This window comes from Equus przewalskii, chromosome 2 (assembly GCF_037783145.1).
Source record: "Equus przewalskii isolate Varuska chromosome 2, EquPr2, whole genome shotgun sequence".
Taxonomy (NCBI): domain Eukaryota; kingdom Metazoa; phylum Chordata; class Mammalia; order Perissodactyla; family Equidae; genus Equus; species Equus przewalskii.
In genome coordinates, this window is record NC_091832.1 from 82142521 (window position 1) to 82165611 (window position 23091).

Sequence of the window (23091 nt, forward strand, 5' to 3'; positions counted from 1 at the left end):
CCTACCGGTTCATGTCCAGACAATGTTCCTGCTGCTCAGGTATATTTTTCTGAGATTCCAGAATCTGCCCCTCTCTGTGTAAAAGTACATATGTGCGTACTGAATCTAAGATATGTACTATATAGATACACAGAACTTTCTTTCACGGTGCTTTTCAGCTTTGAAAATTTTTCACAGGGGTTGGTCTCACAGCTAAGTGCTTCAAATCACGGTTTCTGACTCCAGAGCCAGTGCTCCTGCCACTTCACCAAATCGCCTCTCTATGGATAATCAGGGACCAGGCTCTTACATGCTTTCTTCTGAGGCTTGTGGCCATTTCCTAACCCTAAGTTAATCAGAATACAGCGAGGCTCGATTGAAAACAATTTTTTTATTAGACTTCATATTTTAGAGTAGTTTTTAGGTTCACAGCAAAATTGAGCTGAAGATTGAGATTTCCCATATACCCCATGTCCTCACATGCATGGCTTCCCCCATTATCAACATCTCCCCCAGAGTGGTCCATTTGTTACAATTGAGGAACCTACACTGACACTTCATAATCACCCAAAGTTTATAGTTTACATTAGGGTTCACTCCTCATGTTGTATATTCTATAGGTTTGGACGCAGGTATAATGACACGTATCCATCATTACAGGATCTGTACAGAGTAGTTTCACTGCCCTAAAAATCGCCTGTGCTCTTGGCGAGGCTCTATCTAAAAGGACGAAAAGAGAGGGAAAGAAACAAGTGTGCAACGCGGAGGCTCGACCAAATTCCAAGCCTAGTTTGTTTCCAAGTTCAGCGGCTCCCAGCTGTCCCATCCCTCCAAGTCCGGCTGGGGGCAGGTTCCTCCTCCTCCTCCACCTCCTCCTCCTTTTGTTTAAGCGTCAAGCAAATGGGTTTCCTGTTGACACCGGAATATTGTGAAAGGGCAGGAAGAGACCAGGCCACCTCCTCTTTCCCCCCTTCCTATCCTCTTTATATTTTTGTACGCGTTTGTCTTGGTCGAGCGGTGGTTCCAGCGTGCGCGGCTGTGGGGCGGCCTCGGTGGCCGGTAACCCCTCCCCGAGGAGGCGAGGCCGGGCCAGAACCCGCCCGATCCTTGGCTCCACCGCTGCGGGGCGGGGAAGGGAAAGAGGAAGGGGGAAGAGAGGGGGAGAGAGAAAGCAGGCAGAAAGAGGCCGCTGGTGCGCCGCGAGGAGGCGGGGAGACTGGCTCGGCCGGCGCCAGCCGCTCCCCCGCGGCTGCAGGTGGAGTCCGCAGGGGTAGCCGTTTCCACAGCGGCCGCAGCCCCCACCTCCGTGCGAGGACCAGCCTTCCAGGCCCCGAGGGCGCTGGCGCGGGGCGCCGGGTGCTCGCGGACTGGGCGCCGGGGCCAGCAGCTCGCCCGCCGTCCCCCGGCTGCGCCTCAGCGCCTCGCCCATGGCTGAGGGCCGGCGGCGGGAGGACGAGGAGGAAGAGCTGCGCGAGCGCCGCGAGCTCGGGGGCCCGCGCCGCGCCCGGGGCCGTGCGCTCTCGGGCCACTCGGCCGCAGGTGAGGGGCGCAGGGAACGCGAGGAGGGCCGGGGGACCGAGGGCTGGGCGCCGCGGGGCCGCGCAGGTGTCTCATCAGTCTAGATGGGACCGGCACCTTTAACTCGGAGGAGAGAAGGAGGGAGAGTGGCTTTTCCATCCTCATCTTCCCTGACGGGCCAAGCCCGAGGAAATTCAAACTGGTCTCTACCTGCTAGTGGCCCTGGAGCCAAACTACAAATTTTCCGTGCAAACTAAGTCCAGGAGCTGCAGGTTTGGAATTTGTGGCCCGGGTGATTACTTATCTCCGGATGAGTGAGAGGCTGGGGGAAAATTCTCTGGGTCTGGCGGTCTCGGCGGAGAGCGACCCCTCCCGATTGGTTTGCCTGCGCTGCCGCAACCAGGTCGAACCAAGTGCCAAGAGTCAAGTCTGGTTTCGGTGGCCTGTGAACTTCGGACCTGTGACTGTCTGTCCTCCCTCCCCTCCCCCGTACCGCCGGAGCTCATCAGTTTTCTGTAGGACTTGCCTTAGAGTTATTTTGTGAGCCCCCCTAGTGCAGAATATAGCATCCCCAAGGGCAAATTCATTGGGGCTGAGAATCATTTCCGGGCCTCTAATTACTTTAATGATCTTGAGTTTCTGGATATACAAAGGCGGCCCAGATCAGTAGTTTGGCGCACAAGTGAAACTTGAATAAGCAGTGAGTGAATACGTGTGGATCCACACCCCTTCCCTCTTCCTGGAGCAGCTTTTCAATCAAACATATTAAAGAGGAAGTTCTCTGGCCTTTGGTTCCAACTGGAGAAGCCAGATGTCTGAAAACAAGAGGAAAGAACAAACTTGAGGAGATGACAACGAGGGGGAGATAGAGGAGTGAGGAAGATTCAGATGAGAATGGTCCATTAAATCCTCTTTAGAAAGTGGAATATCAGGCTGTGAAGAAGATTTTCTATGTGGCTTCCTTAACTTAAGAGAAAGCTGGAGAATTAAAGAGAAGATAATGAATCTGTGGGGAACAAATGGAGGGTAGAAAATGAGATGAAAGAATTTAAGTGGAACATGAAGAAATAGTCAATTGGATGCCCTTGGTAGGATCTTGGAACCTTAAAAATAATTCCTTTTGCCTATTGTAAGGACTTTCCACCAAGATAAGGCATTTGACTGTCTACGTGAACACCAGCCGTTTTGAAAATAATCGATAGTTTGGTTCACTATAAACGCAGACCTAATGAAATAATGGGTAACTGCTGGATATGAGTAAATACTTGTCTTAAGCACGCAATGAAAAAACTACAGAGGTGTACCTCCATGGAATTAACTGATTTAGACAGTGTAGGCTACCTTGAATTCCTATTACCCTCAGCAAAAGCTTCCGTCTCTCTTACAAGGCACTGTACTGGGAAGAGCTGGATTGGAGGTCGGCCTAGATATCATCCAAATATATGTTTATCTTTTAGTTGCAGTATGTTTATTTATTCCAAGGCTGGTGGAAATGGCATTTTGTAACTTGTTTTCACCAGTTCCTTAATTTCCGGAGGCTGGCAGAAGCCTTTCTAGGTTCTGTGATAATATTTTGCTGAGACATGACATTGTGCACTTTTTCCCTCAGAAAATTGGTGTTTGCAGTTTCTAACCATTTAGTATGCCCCATCTCCATTAAGGGGTGAGGGACAGAGATATTGTGGAGTGGGTAGAGGGTTAAACTCGCAATTATTGGTCTTCTTTTGGGACACATTATTTAATAGTTTACATTTCTTTACAGGCTGTGCTCCTCCTTCCTCTCATTAGTTAATGTGTTTTTCAGGCACCATCGCATTCCTTACCAAGCTTGGGCATTTGTTAGTTACAGCTGCTCTAGATGTTGCTCTCTCTCCGAGTGAGAGTATGAACTGACCCAGAGGTTTAGTGTTTCTTCTGCTTAATCTTTTTCTAATCTTTCACCTTTCCTGTTCTCATCACTCCCACCTCCCCCACCACTTTGGAATCTAGGGATTTTCTCTTTTTCTTTGATCTCACATAGCTCGAGGCCATTAACTTGGGGTTTATGGACTTGCGGGTGTCTGTGAACTCCTCCTCTTCCATCTAAATTTAGGTGTTGTTGTGGAGGTGTTTGTTTTTGCAATGTGCATACAGAAGAGCGTTTAAAACCTATAAATTGTAAAGTAAAACTCTTATAACCTACCTGGTAGTCAAGAAACAGATTATTATCAGTTCCCTAGAAGCAGACTCCAATGTCTCTCAGTCACGACCGCTTCCTTTCCCTGGAGGGAACCACTTTTTTCGATTATTATTTCCTTGCTTTTCTGTAGAGGATTAGCTGTCTGTATTTGCATACACAGATGCATCCCTAGACAATATTATTTAGTTTTACCTATTTTACATCTTCATATGAGTGGAATCATCCTGTGTGTATTCTTTAGTGTCATGATTTTTTCACTCAATATTAAGTTTGTAAGATTTATCCATTTTGGTATATGCAGCTGTAGTTTTTTTTTATTGTATTAATATAGACACTTTTTATTGATTTGTCAGAGTTCTTTATTTACACAGGAATCTCGACTTTTGTTGGTTACACGTATTGCAAATATCTTCTACTCTGTGGCTTATTTTTAAAATTTTCTTTATGGTTTCTTTTGATGTGGAAATTCTTAATTTTAATGTAGGTGTACTTTTGAATCTTTCTCTTTATAGTTAGTATCTCTCCTCCCCTCACTGTCTCCGTGGCTTAAAAATGCTTTCGCTACCCCAAGGTCATGAAGATGTTGTCCTGTTGTCTCCTATAAGTTCTGTAGCTTTCTTCAGGGAGAGGTGCCATAGCTTTTGTCAGACTCTCAAATGGGTCTGAGAACCGCTGATGGGCCTACAGCATTTTTATACTGTTTCTCCAAAGGGCAGGGAATACAAAATTCTAGGTCCTCCCCTAATCACCCAAAAGAGTGGTAGGCATTTAATAGGGTTTCATAAATACTAAATAAATTTATTCTTTCTACGTATTGATGTCTTTATGGTAAACTCTGGAAGGACTGATACAACTTTTCCAATGTGTTTTAAGCAAAATAACTAATATTGTCAGTATGAGGGCACAGAATGAAATTCGTTGTGCTTCTTACATGTTATCCTCTGTGAAGTATTATTTTCTTCATTTTGCAATTGAAAAGATTAAGACAAAAATGTTTAAGCAGCTTCCCCAAGGTCCCTCAGCTAGTAAAGGGCAGAATAGGGACTTAAATCTAGGTCTTTTTGACCTGAAAGTCCATGGTTTTCTGAGCTGTCCTACTGATTGCTAATAAAGTCAATTGCTATTAATGCACACGTTTATACCTGCATGGTGCCTGTTATATTTTAGAAATTCTTTATCTGGTTCTTTTCTGCTCAGGAAGGGCTTTCCCTGCCTCATTTAATTTGATTCTTACAACAACCTGAGAGGGAAGAGGGTACATTTTGTTATTCCCATTTTAAAGACGAGTAAACTGAGACTCAGAAATGTTAGAAAACTTAATCTAAAATAACGCAGCCAGGTATAGCTGCACCTCAGTTACCTCTGTTGTGTGTTCCAAGTCATAAACTATAGTTTCTTTGAGTTAATTCTTATCACACGCCAAGTCATATTCTCCCAGAGAATATACAGCTCTGTCTAATAAGTTAGATACTTTTGAAAACTGCACAATTCTTCTGGGCCACCATCTCTAGTTTTTGTTATTAGAATTCTAAAGCTGTCTAATTTATTTTGGAAAGTTATTTTAAATCCCATGGAAACTATGGATATATTTACACATCGTTTAAAAATCCTGCACTCGCCAAGTTCTTTAGGAAGACCTGTCTAGTTATCCCCATCAATGTAATGTGTGCAAAATGGTGTAGAAAATACTGGCAACACAAAGAGATATCTAAAATAGGCTCCCTGCTTTTAAAGAACGTGTCATAGAATTAGGGAAGGTAAGACTAATACGCTTTCAAGAAGATAAATAAGGATATAAAGTAGTCCATGGTGACTATCAAATGGAATGTAGCATAAGAGAACCAGACTGTCTTGGTTTATTTCTCGGCTCTCGTCTTGCTAACTGTGTGACCTAACCTCTCTGTGCTTCCATTCTTTATTTGCAAAATGGGAATATTAAAAAACCTATTGCATAGAGTTTGAAGATTAAATGAGTTAATATATGTAATACCTTTAGAGCACAGCTGGGCACATAGTAAATACCTATAAAGTTATTAGCGTTTACTCGTGTACTTTTGTTATTGTTGTTAAGATATCTGACGCTTAGTTGAGTCTCCATTTTTCTTTATTGGGAAATAGTTATGGAGTTTCAGGTTGGCAGAGAAAAAGGATGGAAATCTGCATCTTCACCGTTTCATAATCAAGTGTAGTTGCTTTGCTTTGGAGTTCATGCATTTCTTGGAACTACGTCAATCCTACGAGATCCCCAAAGACTGAGACCAGTTCTTCATTTGGCTTTTCTCACACATAAAACTATTTTAACATGGTTTGTAGTTGTATTTAGCTTTTCTTCATGGTCATAAACGAAAAGCTTACTCTTGTGACATAAGCAGTTATGTTCAAAGTGATTTCAGCAAATCAGAGGTAAGTTGATCATCTTACATCCTATTTTTAACCAGGGTTAATCCCTGCATTCATTCATTCATTTTTTTTTTTTTTAACTTTGAGAGTATTCATCCAGTGTGTCTATAACTTCATTGGCATATGACACTTGGGGGCAACATCGTCACTCTGTTTTCCCTTAGATCATTTCAGCTTTGCGTTCACTGGTACTTAGAGACTCGCCCTGTGAACACCTGGGTTCCAACTGAGTCTCTCTCAGTTAGCTTTAGCCTCTGGCAATTTACAGCAACTTTCTGGGCCTCAGTTTTTGCCTTATTAATTGAAGGGATGAGGCTTCCAGCCTTATGTTTTATAACTCTAGGAGATGAGAAGAAAGATAACTTCTGCCTTGGTTTATAGAGGTTTGCCAGTGTGCTAAGTCAGATCTTGGGGGATTTCTCTGGGCTCCTTGAGAAGAGCTCTGTTGGTGAGGGAGAAACCAAAGGTGCAAAGCTCAAGATATTGCCGTCGCTGGAGAGGGCAGGTACTTTAGCTTAAGTTGTCCTGCAGGCCCCTTTCAAGATAGGAGCTCCACTGATAAGGTGATGGAGACATGGGGTGTGTTCTAGGGGAATTTATGGTACTAACATATGTATAATGGAAATCTTATCAATTAAGTGGAAGATGAAAATATATGTCTAGTAGCTTCAGAACGTAGAGCAGGTTTAAGGTTGGGGAGGAAGAGGATATAGCCTGACACAGGGCAGAAAGAAGGCCTGGCCCCCTTGTTTATAAGAGGGCAGGATATCAGTTCCTGCCTGTCAGCAGTTTAGGCTTCCCTTTTAGGAGCTGTAAGCTTGCCCTTGGAGTGGGGATTGGTGTATGGTGGTATGGGGTGGGTGGTACCATTACCATTCTTTCTTTCTTTTAATAAACTTTGTTTTTTAGAATAGTTTTAGATTTACAGAAAAATTGTGAAGATAATACAGAAGTTCTCATCTACCCCACATCTGATTTCCCCTATTATTTTTATTATTTTTTTTAAAGATTGGCACCTAAGCTAACATCTGTTGCCAATCCTTTTTTTTTTTCCTCCTTCTCCCCAAAGCCCCCCCAGTACACAGTGGTGTATTCTAGTTGTATGTCTTTCTGGCTCTGCTATATGGGACGCTGCCTCAGCATGCCCTGATGACTGGTGCTAGGTCTGTGCCCAGGATCCGAACCAGTGAAACCCTGGGCCGCTGAAGCGGAGTGCACGAACTTAACCACTCGGTCACGGGGCCGTCCCCTGATCTCCCCTATTATTAACATCTTACATTAGTATGGTATATTTGTTGCAATTAGTGAACCAATATGGATGTATTTTTTTTTTTTTTTTGAGGAAGATTAGCCCTGAGCTAACTGCTGCCAATCCTCCTCTTTTTGCTGAGGAAGACTGGCCCTGAGCTAACATCTGTGCCCATCACCCTCTACTTTATGTGTGGGATGCCTACCACAGCATGGCATGTCAAGCAGTGCCATGTCCGCACCCAGGATCCGAACCAGTGAACCTCGGGCCGCTGAAGCGGAACGTGCGAACTTAACTGCTGCACCACCGGGCCGGCCCCTGTGGATGTATTATTAACTAAAGTTCATACTTTATTCAGATTTCCTTAGTTTTTATCTAATCCCTTCTTGTTTTGCAGGATCCCATCCAGGATACCATATTATGTGTAGGTGTCATGTCTCCTTAGGCTCCTCTTGGCTGTGATAGTTTCTCAGATTTCCCTTGTTTTTGATGGCCTTGACAGTTTTGAGGAGTACTGGTCAGATATTTTGTAGATGTCACTCTGTTGGGATTTGTCTGATGTTTTTCTCATTATTAGACTAGAGTTATGGGTGTTTGGGAGGATTGAGTGTTAACTACAGAGGTTAAGTACCATTTTTATCACATATTAAGGGTACATAATGTTAACATCATTTATCAGTGTTGATATTGACCTCGATCACCTAGCTGAGGTGGTGTTTGTCAGTTTTCTTTACTCTAAGGCTACCTTTAGCCCCAACCCCCATTTCCATACTGTAGGAAATGAAGGAAGTCACTATCTGCAGCCACGTTTAAGGAGTAAGGGGTTATGCTCCACCTCCTTGACGGTAGAGTATCTACATAAATTTTTTGGAATTCTGCACAGGAGATATCATTGTTTTTTACTCTCTCCTTAGCTGCTTCGGTCTCTCCAAAGATCTACAGGAGGATTGTATTTAGACCCTGCCTTTTGGGGAATGTAAGCTCAATTCCTCCACCCTAGTTCTGTCCAGGATATCTGATATGTGCTGATGTCTGGCACGTAATTTCATTTCATAATTAGGAAAGAAAGGCATGAAATACTTATGTCTGATTGAGGTGACCTATGACTAAAACTCATGCACATTTAGAGTATCAACAGGTGCAAAGGACTAATTTTCTTTCCTTTCCAATTTTAGAAATGGAGAGGAAGTTAGAGGAGGACTCTAGTATAGTCAAATAGTGAGTTAATATTTATTGTGTGCTGGGTCCCAGGTAGTAGTCTAATTGTTGTATGTGTATTTTTCTCCTTTAGTCCTCATACAATCTTATGAGGTAGGTGTGACAATTTCCTTCATTTTACAGATGAGGAACCTGAGGGCTAGAGGGAGTGAATAATCTACAGTCCTCAAGGTCACACAGCTAGGAAGTGACAGAATAGGATTCTGTGGCAGACTCCTAGTTGCCGACCCAATATTCATTCCCTCCTTCTGTAGTAAATGGAACCCTATATGATGGAACCCTGAATGTGGCAATGTGCCCACATACAAAACTGCTTCCAGCCTGCTAATGAGATGCAAGTAAAAGTTGAGTGAAATTTCTAGGAAAGTTCTTTAAAGGAAGCTCAACTGCACGAAATAGCCTTTTGCCCTTCTCGCCTTCCTTCTGCCTCTTGCCAGGAACAAGGATGTGTAGCTCACAGCAGCCATCCTGGGCCACGAGGTTGCCTTGAGAATGGAAGCCATGAACTGTGAATGGTACAGCAGAAAAGTTGATGGAACCTGAGTTTCCAATGATTAAAATAGAATCATCATATGAGCTTTTGATTGCCTGCCTCCTCCTTTATTTGAGAAAAAATAAACTCTGTCTTATGTAAGCTACTGTTATCTTAGGCCTTTATGACTAGCAGCTGAATGTAATACCTAACTGACATAAATTCCAGCTTGATCTTCTTCTTTTCCTCTCCTTACCATCCGGCTATAATGCATTTTGTTAACATGAGGTTACCTTAGGATACCTAGATTCTTTTCGCTATTTCGTGCTTTATTTCAGTGTGGCCTTGGACAAATCAGAGTCCCTCCTCCCTGCCCCCTTTTTTTTCATCTTTTAAATGGGAATTATTCATTCTCTTACTATTCTACAAGTTTATGATGGGGAACATGCTAGTAAACTTCAAGTTCTCATGTGTGATGTATAGTTCTTGAAGTGGGTCATGGTCATCCTTAGACAAGTTGAAAGGTACTGAAGGGGAACCTATAGAAGCTGAAACCAGTTTTCAGATTTTGACATTTTGCCTAGTACCAGGGCTAAATGCTTCTCAGGGAATAAATAAATAGAAGCTGTGAAGGGAGGTGATTTTCTTCCTACTCTGATGCCTATGAGCAGATTAACAATTGCATTGCTAATGAGCCCTATGACGCATGCCAGGGCTGCTGCTTAGCATTCAGAGTTCATTTGTTTTCAATATGGCTGCCTTCGTGTTACCGGAGCGCTGTTTCCCAAAGATACGTTAAGCAAGGAATCCCTATACTGGAAGACGGCTGAATGCTTTTTCTCTGAGAGCTGGCCAAGAACGAGGGCACAGGAGAAAATGTTTGCACAACATGTGGAGAAGTAGTTTTCCTGGCAATAAATATTGCCATTTCCAAATAGTCCTTTGAAACTAGTACAGAGGTGTTCATGTAACACTCGAAGGTCCTCCGGCATGGAGCCACCCATGTAAATGATCCCTTTTTGTATTGTCACCACACCCCTTGTTTCTTTATTCCCTCACAAGACTCCCCCTCCACACATACAGTAGCTCAGTGGAGATAACTGGAGCTGTCTGGAGATTACAAGGCAGATTTGTGTTACTCAATTGAGGTATAACTATTGCCAGTGGAAAGTGGTTTGTAAGTGGAATTCACTTGAAACAAGTGGTATTTCAAGTTTTAAAGTGTGCAGACTTGCATTTGAATATTACTCTTAATTAGATGCTTAATAATGTGAAATACATAATATCACAAGCTTTTTTTTATTGAGTTCATAACAGTTTACATCAATGTGAGATTTCAGTTGTACATTATTTCTTAACTGTTACCGCATAAGTGGCCCCCTTCACCCCCTGTACCCCCACCCCAACCCCCTTCCCCTGGTAACCCCTGAACGGTTTTCTTTGTCCAAGTACTTGTTTATATTCCACATGTGAGTGAAATCATCTAGTGTTTGTCTTTCTCAGACTAATATCACAAACATTTTATCTCTTATGCTTTTCTCTTCCTATTTCTTCTTCATAGATTTCTTGAGGTATTCAACTTTATAACATGGTGTGGTATTTCTCACATTTCTGTAGCAATGGGACCTCCAAACAGTGCTTCTCAAACTTTAGTATGCCTACAAATCACCTGGAGATCTTATAAAAATGCAGATCCTGGGGTGGCCCAGTGGCATAGTGGTGAAGTTTGTGTGCTCTGCTTTGGCAGCCTGGGGTTCACAGGGTCTTATCTGGGGCATGGACCTGGGACCACTCGTCAAGCCACGCTCTGGCGGCATCCCAAATAAAATAGAGGAACATTGGTACAGATGTTAGCTCAGCTACAATCTTCCTCACTCACACACACACACACGCACACACACACACACACATAAAATGCAGATCCTGATTTAGTAGGTTTGGGATGGTGCCTGAGATTCTGCATTTCCAACAAGTTCCAGGTGATGCTGCTGCTGCGCTAGTCCCTGAACCACACTTTGAATAACAAGGCTCTCAATTACTCCCCTCAGTGCCAAGGTTCTCAACTCTGCCTGGGCATCAGAATCAACTGGGGCGCTTTAAAAAAGACATATGCTCATGACCCCACCCTCAGATTTCCTGATTAATTTCTCTGGAATAGTAGCTGGGGAGCTGGAGTTTTGAAGTTCTATGTGAGGTGAGACTCACTGGCTTAGCATCTTATTAAAAAATGTGATGTTGAGCGGTTTTAGTGTGATTTCTTATAATTTGAACTATGTTTTTCCATCATAAGTAATTCATGTTGTGATGACTTTTAGTCAAACAGAATAAACAGAATCCACCATGCATTTTATACATGGATTTTATTCAGTCTCTCTGTTATCTTAGAGCCTAAGAAGGCTTCACATAAACAACAGTGCAAGGAGCTATCATTGAAGGAACCGGAAAGCAATGCATGTGATAGCTATGTTCTTTCAGATTGCAAGAAAGAGAAGCCTGTTCTGCTATCCTTAGCTGATGGAGGCTTATTATGAGGATACATGGGTAAGTTAGAAGACACAGGAAGTAGTCTCAGAAGTCATTTGGAGATAAGAGTAGCTCTAGGAAACAGATAGCAAATAGCTATTCCAGAGAACATTCCTTTGTAAGTTGGGATGATTGTTATTCCTTATGTCAGTGGCACCACCATTTTTTGTGACTCAGTTTACTTCTGTCTGCTTACGTGGCTTCTGAAGTTACTGAATAATTGGCTCTCTCTTGTTTTTCTTACAGCCAGTCTCTCCAAGAAAGAGGCTCTAAGGTTGGCCAGCCACCTCCTGCGCACAGTGCCCCTTTTGGGCAGAGTTCTCATGGTGGTTTACCTCAGAGGCCTATGACAAACTATACACATACACCTTTTCAGACCCATCCCTGGTCCTTTCTCCTGGGGGAGGATGGTAGTGTCCTGTGGTACCTACCTGGCTACCAGCCTTCAAGAATTAAGAATTGTCTGCAGCTGCTTCTGTCAGATGGGACTTTGCCCTGGGTGATATTCCGAGGTTTCTTGGAATGGAGAGGGGGTAAAATTAGCAGGCTCCATGCATGAGCGGAACACTCTGACTTTCAGGAATGAGTTCTATCTAGGACAGGAGAGGCTCATTTTGTGAAAGCCCAATGACTCAGAACAGTGCCTGGCACATATGTTTAACACATACCTGTCAAACAGAATGGAACTGAACTTTTAAAAAAATGATTCAGTGTGGTTTTTATCGTTCGTTTGGTTACATTTTATTCTAACCCAAATCCTCGTGTACACAATGATGGAAAGTGAATTCCTATTCTGCCCATGGCTTACCCTGTTGAGAAGAAACACTATGCTCTGACACGCAGGAATGTCACATTTTCCTGTTTCCTTTTAAGTCTTAAGAGCTCTAGACGTTTGTGACTTGGTGCTATCAGCACAGCTGGCGCCAGGCTCTGGGCTGCGGGGCAGCAAGTGGACGTCAAGTCCTCGCTCTCGGCGTCCTTCCCAGTGGCTCCCTGCAGGGCCTTCTTGCTGCGGGGAAGCCTGGCAGCCCTGGGCGCTGAGCTCCTGCCCCAGGCTGGGGCCGCGACCTCCACGCCCGCCCCGGGCGGGTGGGACGGTTGTCGCTTTCCGGCTGTGAGCGGCTCTCCCCGCCCGCGCGCCGCCATCTTGGGCCCTCATTGGATTGGGTTTTGAAATTTGATGTAGGTTTGGATATTTGACTGAGAGAAGGAGGCTGATTTTCTGGTAAGGAGAAAGTCGCCATTACTCGCAGCAGCAGCTGCTGCTTAAAAAGCCCCAAACCCCACAAATGTCTAGAATAGTGTGGAGGGTGAATGTTAAAGATATTTCTGAAGGAGGATTGACTGGTCTGGTGACACATGGGATGTAGGGCATCAAAGCGAGCGACAAGTCCAACGTTGCTAACTTTCCCTGACTTGGGCAAAGGAGGCTGCCACTGGGCACCCTCTCCAGGAGAGGGGCAGTGATGCTGAACGTTTAGCGTTAAGCCTTAACTAGGGCGCGTTTGCTATTAGTGCTAAATGTGATGTCGAGTCCTTACTGCCCCTCTTGGAACAAACCTTGCAGGAGCTCCTTGAGCGCAAGGATTTCGTAAACCTTGTAGAGGGTACTTTGGTACTGGTCCCCTCATGGGTTTCTAATGAGAGTTTGATGAAGATAATGAAGACTTAGGGGTTTTAATTCCAGTATTCTTTATTAATTCTTTGCTCTTTTAATTGAAAACTAGCTTTCTTACTCCTGTAGTAAGTTTTTAAAAAGTGCCAACTTTTTAGCGTATCTGAACAAAACGTTTTATTTATCAGTCACTTATTTAATGTCAGGAACTGATGCATTCCCTCTAAGAACACAGAAAGTCAGGTTCTCTTTTTAGGATGAGGAAAATGGGGCAAAGAGAACTGGAGCTGGGATTTGAACCCCAGCAGTGTTTTGTCTCCTTTAATTTTTAAGTTTACATACAGTAAAGTTGACTTCTTTTTGGTACATAGTTCTATGAGTTTTAGTACATGTATAGATTCGTGTGACCACAGGTTACAGAACAGTTTCATCACCTTGGAATTCCTGTGCTGCCCCTTGTGGTCAAACTTTCTGTGTAACCCTAACACCTCCCCCCCCAACCCCCACAACCACTGATCTGTTCTCTGTCTCTGTCGTTTTGCCTTTTCTAGAATATTATACAATCATATCTATGTGTGATATGTACATATCATAAAGTATATAACCTTTGAGACTGGCCTTTTTCATCCAGCACAATGCTGTGGAGATTCATTCGTGGTGTTCTGTGTATCAATAGTTTGTTCCATTTGACTGCTGAGTAGTATTCCATCGTATGAATGTACCACTGTTTACCTGATGAAAGATATTTAGATTGTTTTCAGTTTTTGATGATTATGAATAAGCTGCTATAAGCATTCGTATACAGGTTTTTGTGTAAACAGAAGTTTTTATTTCTCTAGTTTAAGTACCTAGATACCAGTTTGCTGAGTCATATGGTAAATATATGTTTAACTTTATAAGAAACTGCCAAACTGTTTTCCAGAGTGGTGGTATCCATTTTGCATTATTACCAGCAATGTATGAGTGTTCCAGTTGCTCCACATCCTTACCGGCCTTTGGTATTGCCAGGTTTTTCTTGTTTGTTTTTGTTTTTATTTTAGCCTTTCTGATAAATATGTAGTGATATTTCTTTGTGGCTTGAATGGTCATTTCTGTAATGGATAATAATGTTGAGAATCTTTTCATGTGGTTAATTGCCACCCATATATCATCTTTAGTGAAGAATGTTCAAATCTTTGCACTTTTAAAAATTAGATTGTTTGTTTTCATATTGTAGAGTTTTTAAGACATATTTTGCATTCAAATCTTTTGTTAGATATGAGATTTGAAAATATTTCTCCTAGTCTGCAGCTTATTTTATCATTCTATGAGCAATGTCTTTAGCTCTTTGAGCATATTGAAAATAGCCGATTTACAGTCTTTGTCTAGTAAGTCCAGAGTCTTGGCTTCCAGAGAAATGGTTTATATTGATTGCTCTTTTTTCTGTATGTGGGTGCTACTTGTTTCTTTGGATGCCTGGTAATTAACAGGACATTTTGAATATTACAGTGTAGCAACTCTGGAAATCAGATTCTTCTCCCTCCCAGGGTTTGTTATTGCTGCTTAATATGGTGGTTATTTGTTTAGTGACTTTTCTGAACTAATCTTGTGAAGTATGTATTCTTTGCGATGTGTGGCCCTGAAGTCTCAGTTTCAGCTTAGTGATCAGCTGGTGATTGGACAGAGTTTTTCCTTTTTTTTTTTTTTTTTGGAGGAAGATTGGCCCTGAGCTAATATCTGCTGCCAATCCTCCTCTTTTTGCTGAGGAAGACTGGCTCTGAGCTCACATCCATGCCCATCTTCCTCTACTTTATATGTGGGACACCTACCACAGCATGGCTTGCCAAGCAGTGCCATGGCCGCACCCGGGATCTGAACCACTGAACCCTGGGCCGCCAAAGTGGAACGTGTGCATTTAACCGCTGTGCCACTGGGCTGGCCCCTGACAGAGTTTTTCTTAAATGCCCAGAAGCCAAAAAACAAAAATCACTCTTTGCAGGTGGGCTCTGTGTGTGTATTGAAGCGCGCATTCAGCCAGACAGTGTACAACTTCCCTTAGGCTTTGCTTTCTGCTTGTGAACAGCGTGAAGGTCAGCCAGCGGTGAGAGCTTAGGGCCTTCTCAGATCTTTTTGGAGCATGTGCACACCCTGGGAATGCACATGGCCATCTAGATGTTCTGGAATATGTGAGAGCTTTTCAAGGCCCTTATTCCCCAAAGCATCTCATTCTCCAGCCTTTCCTCCCAACTTCTTTCGTTAGTCTTTTGTTTGCCCCAACTCTTATCCATTACCTCACGTAGCAGCAATTAAATAGATTTATTTGCCTGTAAGTGTTTTCAACAAACTCCCTCCAGTTAGCCACTTTTTAGCACTTAGAGTTCTGAGTTAGACACAATAAAGGTCAATGTTTTGTCTTCTAGGGCACCACCAGACAGGTCAAAACAAGTTACTACAGTTCTTTGTGAATGAGGTTTGTTCTGCTGCCTCTGGTACCAGTACTAGGAAGGCAGGCTGTTATTTTCAAGGCTATCACTGAGCTGGGGAATGGGGGATGGGACCAGGGTAAGTTAAAATGCCACAGGGGCCAGCCCAGTGGTGCAGTGGTTGAGTTCGCACATTCTGCTTCAGTGGCCCAAAGTTCGCTGGTTCGGATTCTGGGTGTAGACATGGCACCGCTTGGCATGCCATGCTGTGGTAGGCATCCCACGTATAAAGTAGAGGAAGATGGGCACGGATGTGAGCTCAGGGCCAGTCTTCCTCAGCAAAAAGAGGAGGATTGGCAGCAGTTAGCTCTGGGCTAATCGTCCTCAAAATAAACAAATAAATAAATAAATAAATAAAAATAAAAATAATAAAATGCCACAAAGCTTGTTACTTTAACCAAAACCCAGATAGTTTTTCTTGACTGTTTTGCTGTACTTAAGTGCATTAAGTGGTTGCTACAAGCTTTTGGTTAGTTTCCAGAGTTCCAAAAAAACTGATTCTGCGGTTTCTGCCAGTTTTTTTATTGCTTTTATGGAGGATGGACTTTTGGAGTTCCTTACTCTGCCATTTCGACTCATGTCACTCAAGTATGGATTAAAAAAAAAAAACCAAAAACTGATTCAGATTGTTGGTCTTTTTATGAGCAAATTGGCCTAACTTTTCCCAATAAAATACCAAAAGAGAAGGTATAGATATTCCTACTCATTTTTGAAGTGTTTGTGTATCCCACAGAAGCGTTATCAAGGTATTTCAGCAGCCTCATTCATCTGGTTACAGTGCTGAGGTCAAGACTCTCCATTTAAACCCTGCATCGGCAGCTTGCTTTTCTCGGTTCTGGGCCACAGACCGTCCATAACCTCTTTGTTGTCTTAAAATATGATTTCCAAGGGCTGTCTGGCCAGGGGAACTCTGTATTCCTCTTTGTTGTAAAAAGAGTGACTCAGAGAAAGTAGTTTTATTGCACTGTTCTGATATAAATCAGTCATGTGTTAACACTCTTGGGGGTGGAATTGAGGAGGGCATGGAGTGTGTCACTTAATATACTTCCGTATTGTTCAAATTTCCTCCAGTGAGTATTTCTTTGGAAGTTAAAAGAAAGAAAAATAAATTTAAAATGCCATGTGAAATAATTGCTTGCTGGCCCTAGTGTATTTGTTGCTCTTATTACGGTATTTTTTTCAAACCCATTTTGGCTTAAGATGAGTTACCTTAATGATCTTAGCAAATGCTGTCCTGTTCATAAAAGAAATGGCTGATAAAGTGTTCGAGGAAATGCTAGTAGGAAGGAGGTATGTAATTGTGTTTCCTCTGAAGCTCATTTTTCATACACTGGCTAATTTATCATTTGTTCACCTGTTCGGTTCTATGACATTCCCTTGTTTTTATGAAAGCCATAGTCACTTGAAAAGCAAATCCTCATTTATAACCAAACTGTTGAAAGCTGTTTAACATAATTGAAACCTACCCTTAGCATTCTCTGCCTTATTTTTTCCTGTGTATTTTGTCTCCATCTTGTGACTCAACAGAACCTATTCTAGAGGACTAGATTCGGGAGACCTGCCTTCTAATGCTTAGCTTGCCACCAGCCAGGTTTAATCTCTCTGGGTCTTGGATTCCTCGTTGACAATATGAAGGATTTAGACCAGGGATCTGGAAACTATAGCCCTCTGGGCCAAATCTGCCTCTCTGCCTGTTTTTGTAAATAAAGTTTTATTGGAACACAGCAGTGCTCATTCATTTACATATTGTCTATGACTGCTTTTGTGATATATCTGCAGTATTGAGTAGGTGCAACAGAGTCCTTGTGGCCTGTAAGCCTAAATTTTTATTGTCCAGCCCTTTACACAAAAAGTTTATTGACTCCAGACGATCAAGTTTCCTTTCAGGTTAAAAATCCTTGGTCTTAGTTTTGGGACACTTGGGCCAACTATCTGTTTTTTTTTCCCCATCAGATCACTTCCTAGCAGGTCACCAAAAAAATTCAACTGGAAGAGCAGAAGCACAAATCCTGCATTGTTATTTGTTGGACACCTATATCTGTCATAAATCCATCATATTTTGTTGTAAATGCTGTGGTTGCAGACAACCTCTAGAGCTCAGTATCTTACAACAGTTATATTCAAGTGGTGAGCTACAGCTCAGCCTCACTTGTCTTCTTCATTCTGGGATCCTAGCTGAAGGAGCAATCTCCAACTGGAAGAAAGAGCAGTGGAAAAACATGTGCTAGCTTTTAAAACCTGCTCAGAAGTGGCATATATCACTTCTTACATTTCTTTGACCAACGTGATGGTAGTGATGCAGGGAGGTGTAATCCTTCTGTAGGTGGCCCTGCAAGTCACTTGGTACCTCAAGAGGGTGGATAATCCTTCGGCAGAGAGGGCAGTGAATCACTGGGAACAGCAACATCATCTGCCGTGGCCTCCTTGAAAGGTTCACTAGTGTGAGCAGACTGAAACGAATGGCAAAAACTTGGTTTTAGAATTGTGTGCTATTTTTCCTGAACTCTCTACAACTAATAAATAACTAGAAATTGGCCGTTGAGCTTTTGGAATATATTCTAATTCTCTCAACTTGCTTATTTAATAAATGCTTAATGTAAGAATGTAATGTGTCTGGATTTCTTTTTTATAGACTCTAGATGTATTTAACTTATATTTCTCACCCTTAACCCATCTTCTCCAAGGTTCCATATCTCAATGAATGACTTGACTCAAGTTGCTCAAGCCAGAAACCTGAGTGAAGTGCTTAACTTCCTCCCTCACCATGATTACTTTCATCAGTCGGTTAGCAGATTCTATTGAGTACGTCTCCTATGTAGCCCTTGACTCTGTCCTCTTCTCTCCATCCTCATTGCTACCATCCTGGTCCAGGCATCTCTTACTGTTCACAACAGCCTTGTAACTAGCCTTTCTACCTCCTGGCTTGCTTCTCTGTAATCCATTCTCTACACAACCACCAAAGTGATTTTTAATCTAAAATGCAAACTGATTGTGTTAAAACCTTTCAATGTCATTTACACTGTATCCTCCCCTTAAAGCTCAAATTCCTTAACATGACCTTGCACCTTTTTTCTTTTATTTTTTTCTGGGAATTCCCAGGTCTGTCCTGTTTGCATAGCTTACTTTCATGGCTGGAAAAATGTTATCTTTCTTCTAGGAAGATTTTTCTAGAGCATATTTTATGAACTCACATAGTATTTGGTAGATTTTTTCACATGTAGAGACTCCAACACTTGATGAAACGTATTGTGCAAAGCTGACTGTGTGCAGTATTGAGCATGGTCCAACAGCAGGATGCTCCCATCCTGACCTTCCCTGGATAGTCCCTTGGAAGGGCTTGGCTAAGCCAGATGGGCTCCAAAGAAGGGTAGGTTGACATTGATTTTGTTTTCTTTTCTCTGCAACCTATTTTTAGAATTTTAAAATATGCTCATTTTGGAACTAGTTGTTTATTGGGCCTCTTTAAGTGAGCTAACATATTTTTCCTTATGATACCAACTCAGCAGCTTCTGTACAAAAATGATGTGAAACATATTTTTTTTAATACTATCTCCTCAAGGTATTTTATGTTAGCTCTCTGTTTCAGAAATAAAAATCACTTCATTGAACTCAGAGAGATAGGCGGTTTCTCCTAAAATCCACGCACTTGCCTTTGAAGATGCTCTGGCGATTTTAATTTTTAAGGCTGAAATGTTTTCATTGTTTAAAATTCATTGATAAAAAATTTCATTGATCAGCCGACTGCTATTCTTAATTAAAATTCCTCAAGATGTGCAAATGAAATTTGGAGCATGTTAAATCAGATAGATATTCCAAGGAATAAAGTATTCTGCAATTTTTTTTTTTTTGAGGAAGATTAGCCCTGAGCTAACATCTGCTGCCAATACTCCTCTTTTTTTTTTTTTTTTTTTTTGCTGAGGAAGTCTGGCCCTGAGCTAACATCTGTGCCCATCTTCCTCTATTTTATATGTGGGATGCCTTCCACAGCATGGCTCGATAAGCACTGTGTAGGTCTGTGCCCAGGATCTGAACTGGCAAATCCCGGGCCTCTGAAGCAGAGCACGTGAACTTAACCAATACACCGCTACTTAACCACTACACCACTGGGCTGGCCCCAGAGAGAAGAGATTTTTAAAAAAGATCTTTTTAAAGTGAAGAGTTACTTGGTTTCATCCTCCTTAGGGAGGGAGTAATCTTATCAGGGTTAGAACAGGCTGCCTTGTGATTACTTACCATATTCTGGAGGTTCTATGAATACAGGGATTTTTGAACATCTTGAAGTTACATGAAAAAATATTGTGTGTGCATGAATAGTTTCTTGGGATGCATGGTTAGAGTGATGTGGGGGAGAGGGTCCATCGTTCAAACAAATTCTTCTGGTTTTATTTCTCTAGTCCTGCCCTCTCTGAGCTCCAGACTGCCTACTCAGCATCTCTACTTCAATATCTAATAGGTGCTGCAAGTCTAACATGTATGTATTAGTTTCCTATTGCTGCTGTAACAAATTACTACAAACTTAGTGGCTTCAAACAACGTGAATTTATTGTCACAGTTCTGGAGGTCAGAAGTCTGAAGTCAGTTTCACTGCGCTAACATCAAGGTGTTGGTAGGGCTGCATTCCATCTTTAGGCCCTAGGGGAGAATCATGTCTAACTTTTTTAACTTCTAGAGGCCAGCTGCATTCCTTGGCTTGTGGCCCATTCCTCCATCCTCAAAGCCAGCAACATAGCATCTTCCCTTCTCTCTTCCTTATGCTTCTGTCTTTATGTCTCTGCATAATCTCATAAGCATCTCTTACTCTCCTGCATTCCTCTTATAAGAAGATTCGTGACTATATTGAGCCCATCCGGATAATCCAGGATAATCTCCCCATCTCAAGATACTTAATTTAATCATATGTGCAAAGTCCCTTTTACCAGGTAAGGAAACATATTCATAGGTTTTGAGGACTATGACATGGACATATGTGGGGGCCATTATTCAGCCTGCCGCAGGATTTGATAGCCTGGCATGTCTGCTCTTCCTCCAGCCTTCCTCATTTCTTTACTGGAATGACCATTCTCACCCTGTAACCTAGGAGTCGTTCTTGATTTCTCTTTTCAAATCCTTATTTTTCCCATCCTCCTATCCCAATTATCACCCTTGCTCCCATCACCCACATCCATTCCACCAAAGCACATCCAAATCCAGTCAAAATGTTATCTCAGTTTTACTGTCCTACTGTATCTAGAATCTGTCCTCTTCTCACTAATTTCCACTAAAATCAGAATGCTTTTAGCATTTTGCAGCCTTAGGCTCTCATCCTCTCCTATTCTTTTCACTCCTGGGTGTTCATAGCTAGTTATGGTATTAGGCAATGTGGACTAGGTGTCATAAGAGTGGCATAAAGTATCGCAGGACTAGACCCCAATCACTTTGTTCCAACCATGTAGAGATGGGAAGTGAAGATTTACTTGGAGAAGACGCTGTGGAGAGAATTTGGGTCAGTTGAGGATAATTATTCTGAAAGGCAATTAGAATTTCCCATTAAATATTTCAATCTTTTTTATTCTTATGACAGTGAACATTTCCTTTCAATTATTGATATTAGAGAATAAAAGTAATCTCTGATTATTTTGAATGACTCTTTCCCTTCCTCCCCTTCCTGAAGAAGGAAGATGTTTAACAAAATTCTCAGGCACCTGATTTCTAGTAGGTAAATACACTATACACTGTCAGATTTGTTGGGGAGAATATTACAGTTTCAGAATGAAGTCAATCATCTGAAAAGATGAAATACCCACTGTTGAAATAATATCAAAATATAACTTCTACATCATTATTCTGAGTCCTTTTGTAACGTCCTTACATTTTTGGGAAGACTTTACAATTTAGTGAAATAAAGGAAAAAATGGGTGGTTATTTGAAATAATCTATTTGTTATATGATTATAAGATCTGGAAATAACTACATAACTTTTTCCCTACTTGTAGGGAAAAAAAATTGCTGATTGGATTTTCAGCATCCTTAGTGTGTATAGCTTTATTGACCTTAGCAAATCCTACCTTAATTAAAATTCCTCAAGACGTGCAAATGAAAATTGGAGCATATTAAATCAGATATTCCAAGGAATAAAGTATTCTGCAAATTTTTTTTTTTGAGGAAAATTAGTCCTGAGCTAACATCTGCTGCCAATCCTCCTCTTTTTTTCTTTTTTTTGCTGAGGAAGACTGGCCCTGAGCTAACATTTGTGCCCATCTTCCTCCACTTTATATGTGGGATGCCTACCACAGCATGGCTTGCCAAGCTGTGCCATGTCCGCACCCAGGATCCGAACTGGTAAATCCAAGGCCGCTGAAGCAGAACCTGCACACTTAACCGCTGTGCCCCTGAGCCGGCCCCTGCAAATTTTTAAAATAGATTTTTAAGGGAGGAATGCTGTTGAGGCACCCTCCAAAATAGAGTTTAAGGTTGTCCCTATTTATTTCCTCCTCATTTGGTAAGTTGCGGTGTCACTGACTAAATTTGTCACTAGTAAGTGCATGACATTTTAGTTTTGTGAATACAAATGTTTATTGATATTTTTTCTCCAGTAATGTGTTACCAGATGCTGTATCTCATCTATTGAGTTAAACTTTACATTTGTGTTTTAGCAATTGAAACAGAAAATGTATTTAGTTAGAGTCCTTTTTTGTAATACAATCACAAGAATTATTTAGAAGATCTTTAGAGAGCCCTAAATACATCACAGACTAGTTGTTTTTTTGTTTAATTTAGGCAGGAGGAAAACTTCCCTGTCCATTTTTAAAAACAACTTTATTGAGATATAATTTACATACCATACAGTTCACCCATTCCCTGTTAATTTTTAAAATCATTTCCTTGGGTTCTTTGAAGGTGTTTTCCGTATATTCACTACCTCCTTTTCTTATCAAGGGACAGAAATAAATGGGTTGAGATGTACAAGGGAAGGGTATTCCAAGTATGGAGGACAGATAAAATAAGGCCTTGAGGGATGAAGGAATGAAAAGAACGTTGGTCTGGGTAAGAAGGGAAAAACAAATAGGAAGTAAGGTAGGTAGGTATCTTAGTGATGAATTGTCAAGTAGATGATAAGAAACTTGGGCTTGGGCCTTTCTTCGCTTTGGTAAATTGGACCATATTCTAAGGGTAGTGCAGATGGGGAACAGGGAAGGCAGGAAACAGCACACAGCCTCATGGAATCACCTTCCATACTGATGTTCAGGGTACCGTAGCCTTCTAGCGTTTTGCTCATTAGCGCGTGCATGGGATGCAAGGTATTGTGGTATCTGATTCTCCGTTCTCTCTGCTTCTTATCTAAGTCTGCTACCATCCAACTACCCTCTCTACCATCCTAGCCCCCTCATGGCCTGCGCACACTCTCATGGTCGGTGGTGTGGGATTTTCTATTCTTTCATCATTCCCCTGCTCTCAGTGTCGTCTCATCTCACTGAGAATAAAATTCAGAGTCCTTAC

The 23091-nt window shown here is 41.9% G+C and overlaps 1 protein-coding gene across 22 annotated transcripts in view; it reads left to right on the plus strand.

Moving 5' to 3' along the window:
- The first annotated feature begins 357 nt into the window (after window positions 1-357).
- The window catches only part of SH3D19 (SH3 domain containing 19), a 163089-nt gene continuing 140355 nt past the window's right edge, over window positions 358-23091 (plus strand). For 6 of the 22 annotated variants that reach the window (XM_070611582.1, XM_070611588.1, XM_070611590.1 and 3 more), the window contains exon 1: window positions 1098-1518. Coding sequence is in view for 14 of the 22 variants with exons in the window: in XM_070611571.1 (XP_070467672.1) it covers window positions 880-1518 (639 nt within the window). In the remaining 8 variants the exon portion in view is untranslated. Of the gene's footprint in view, window positions 1519-23091 lie in introns of all 22 variants that reach the window. The other 16 variants (XM_070611571.1, XM_070611574.1, XM_070611572.1 and 13 more) reach the window with 5 other exon arrangements.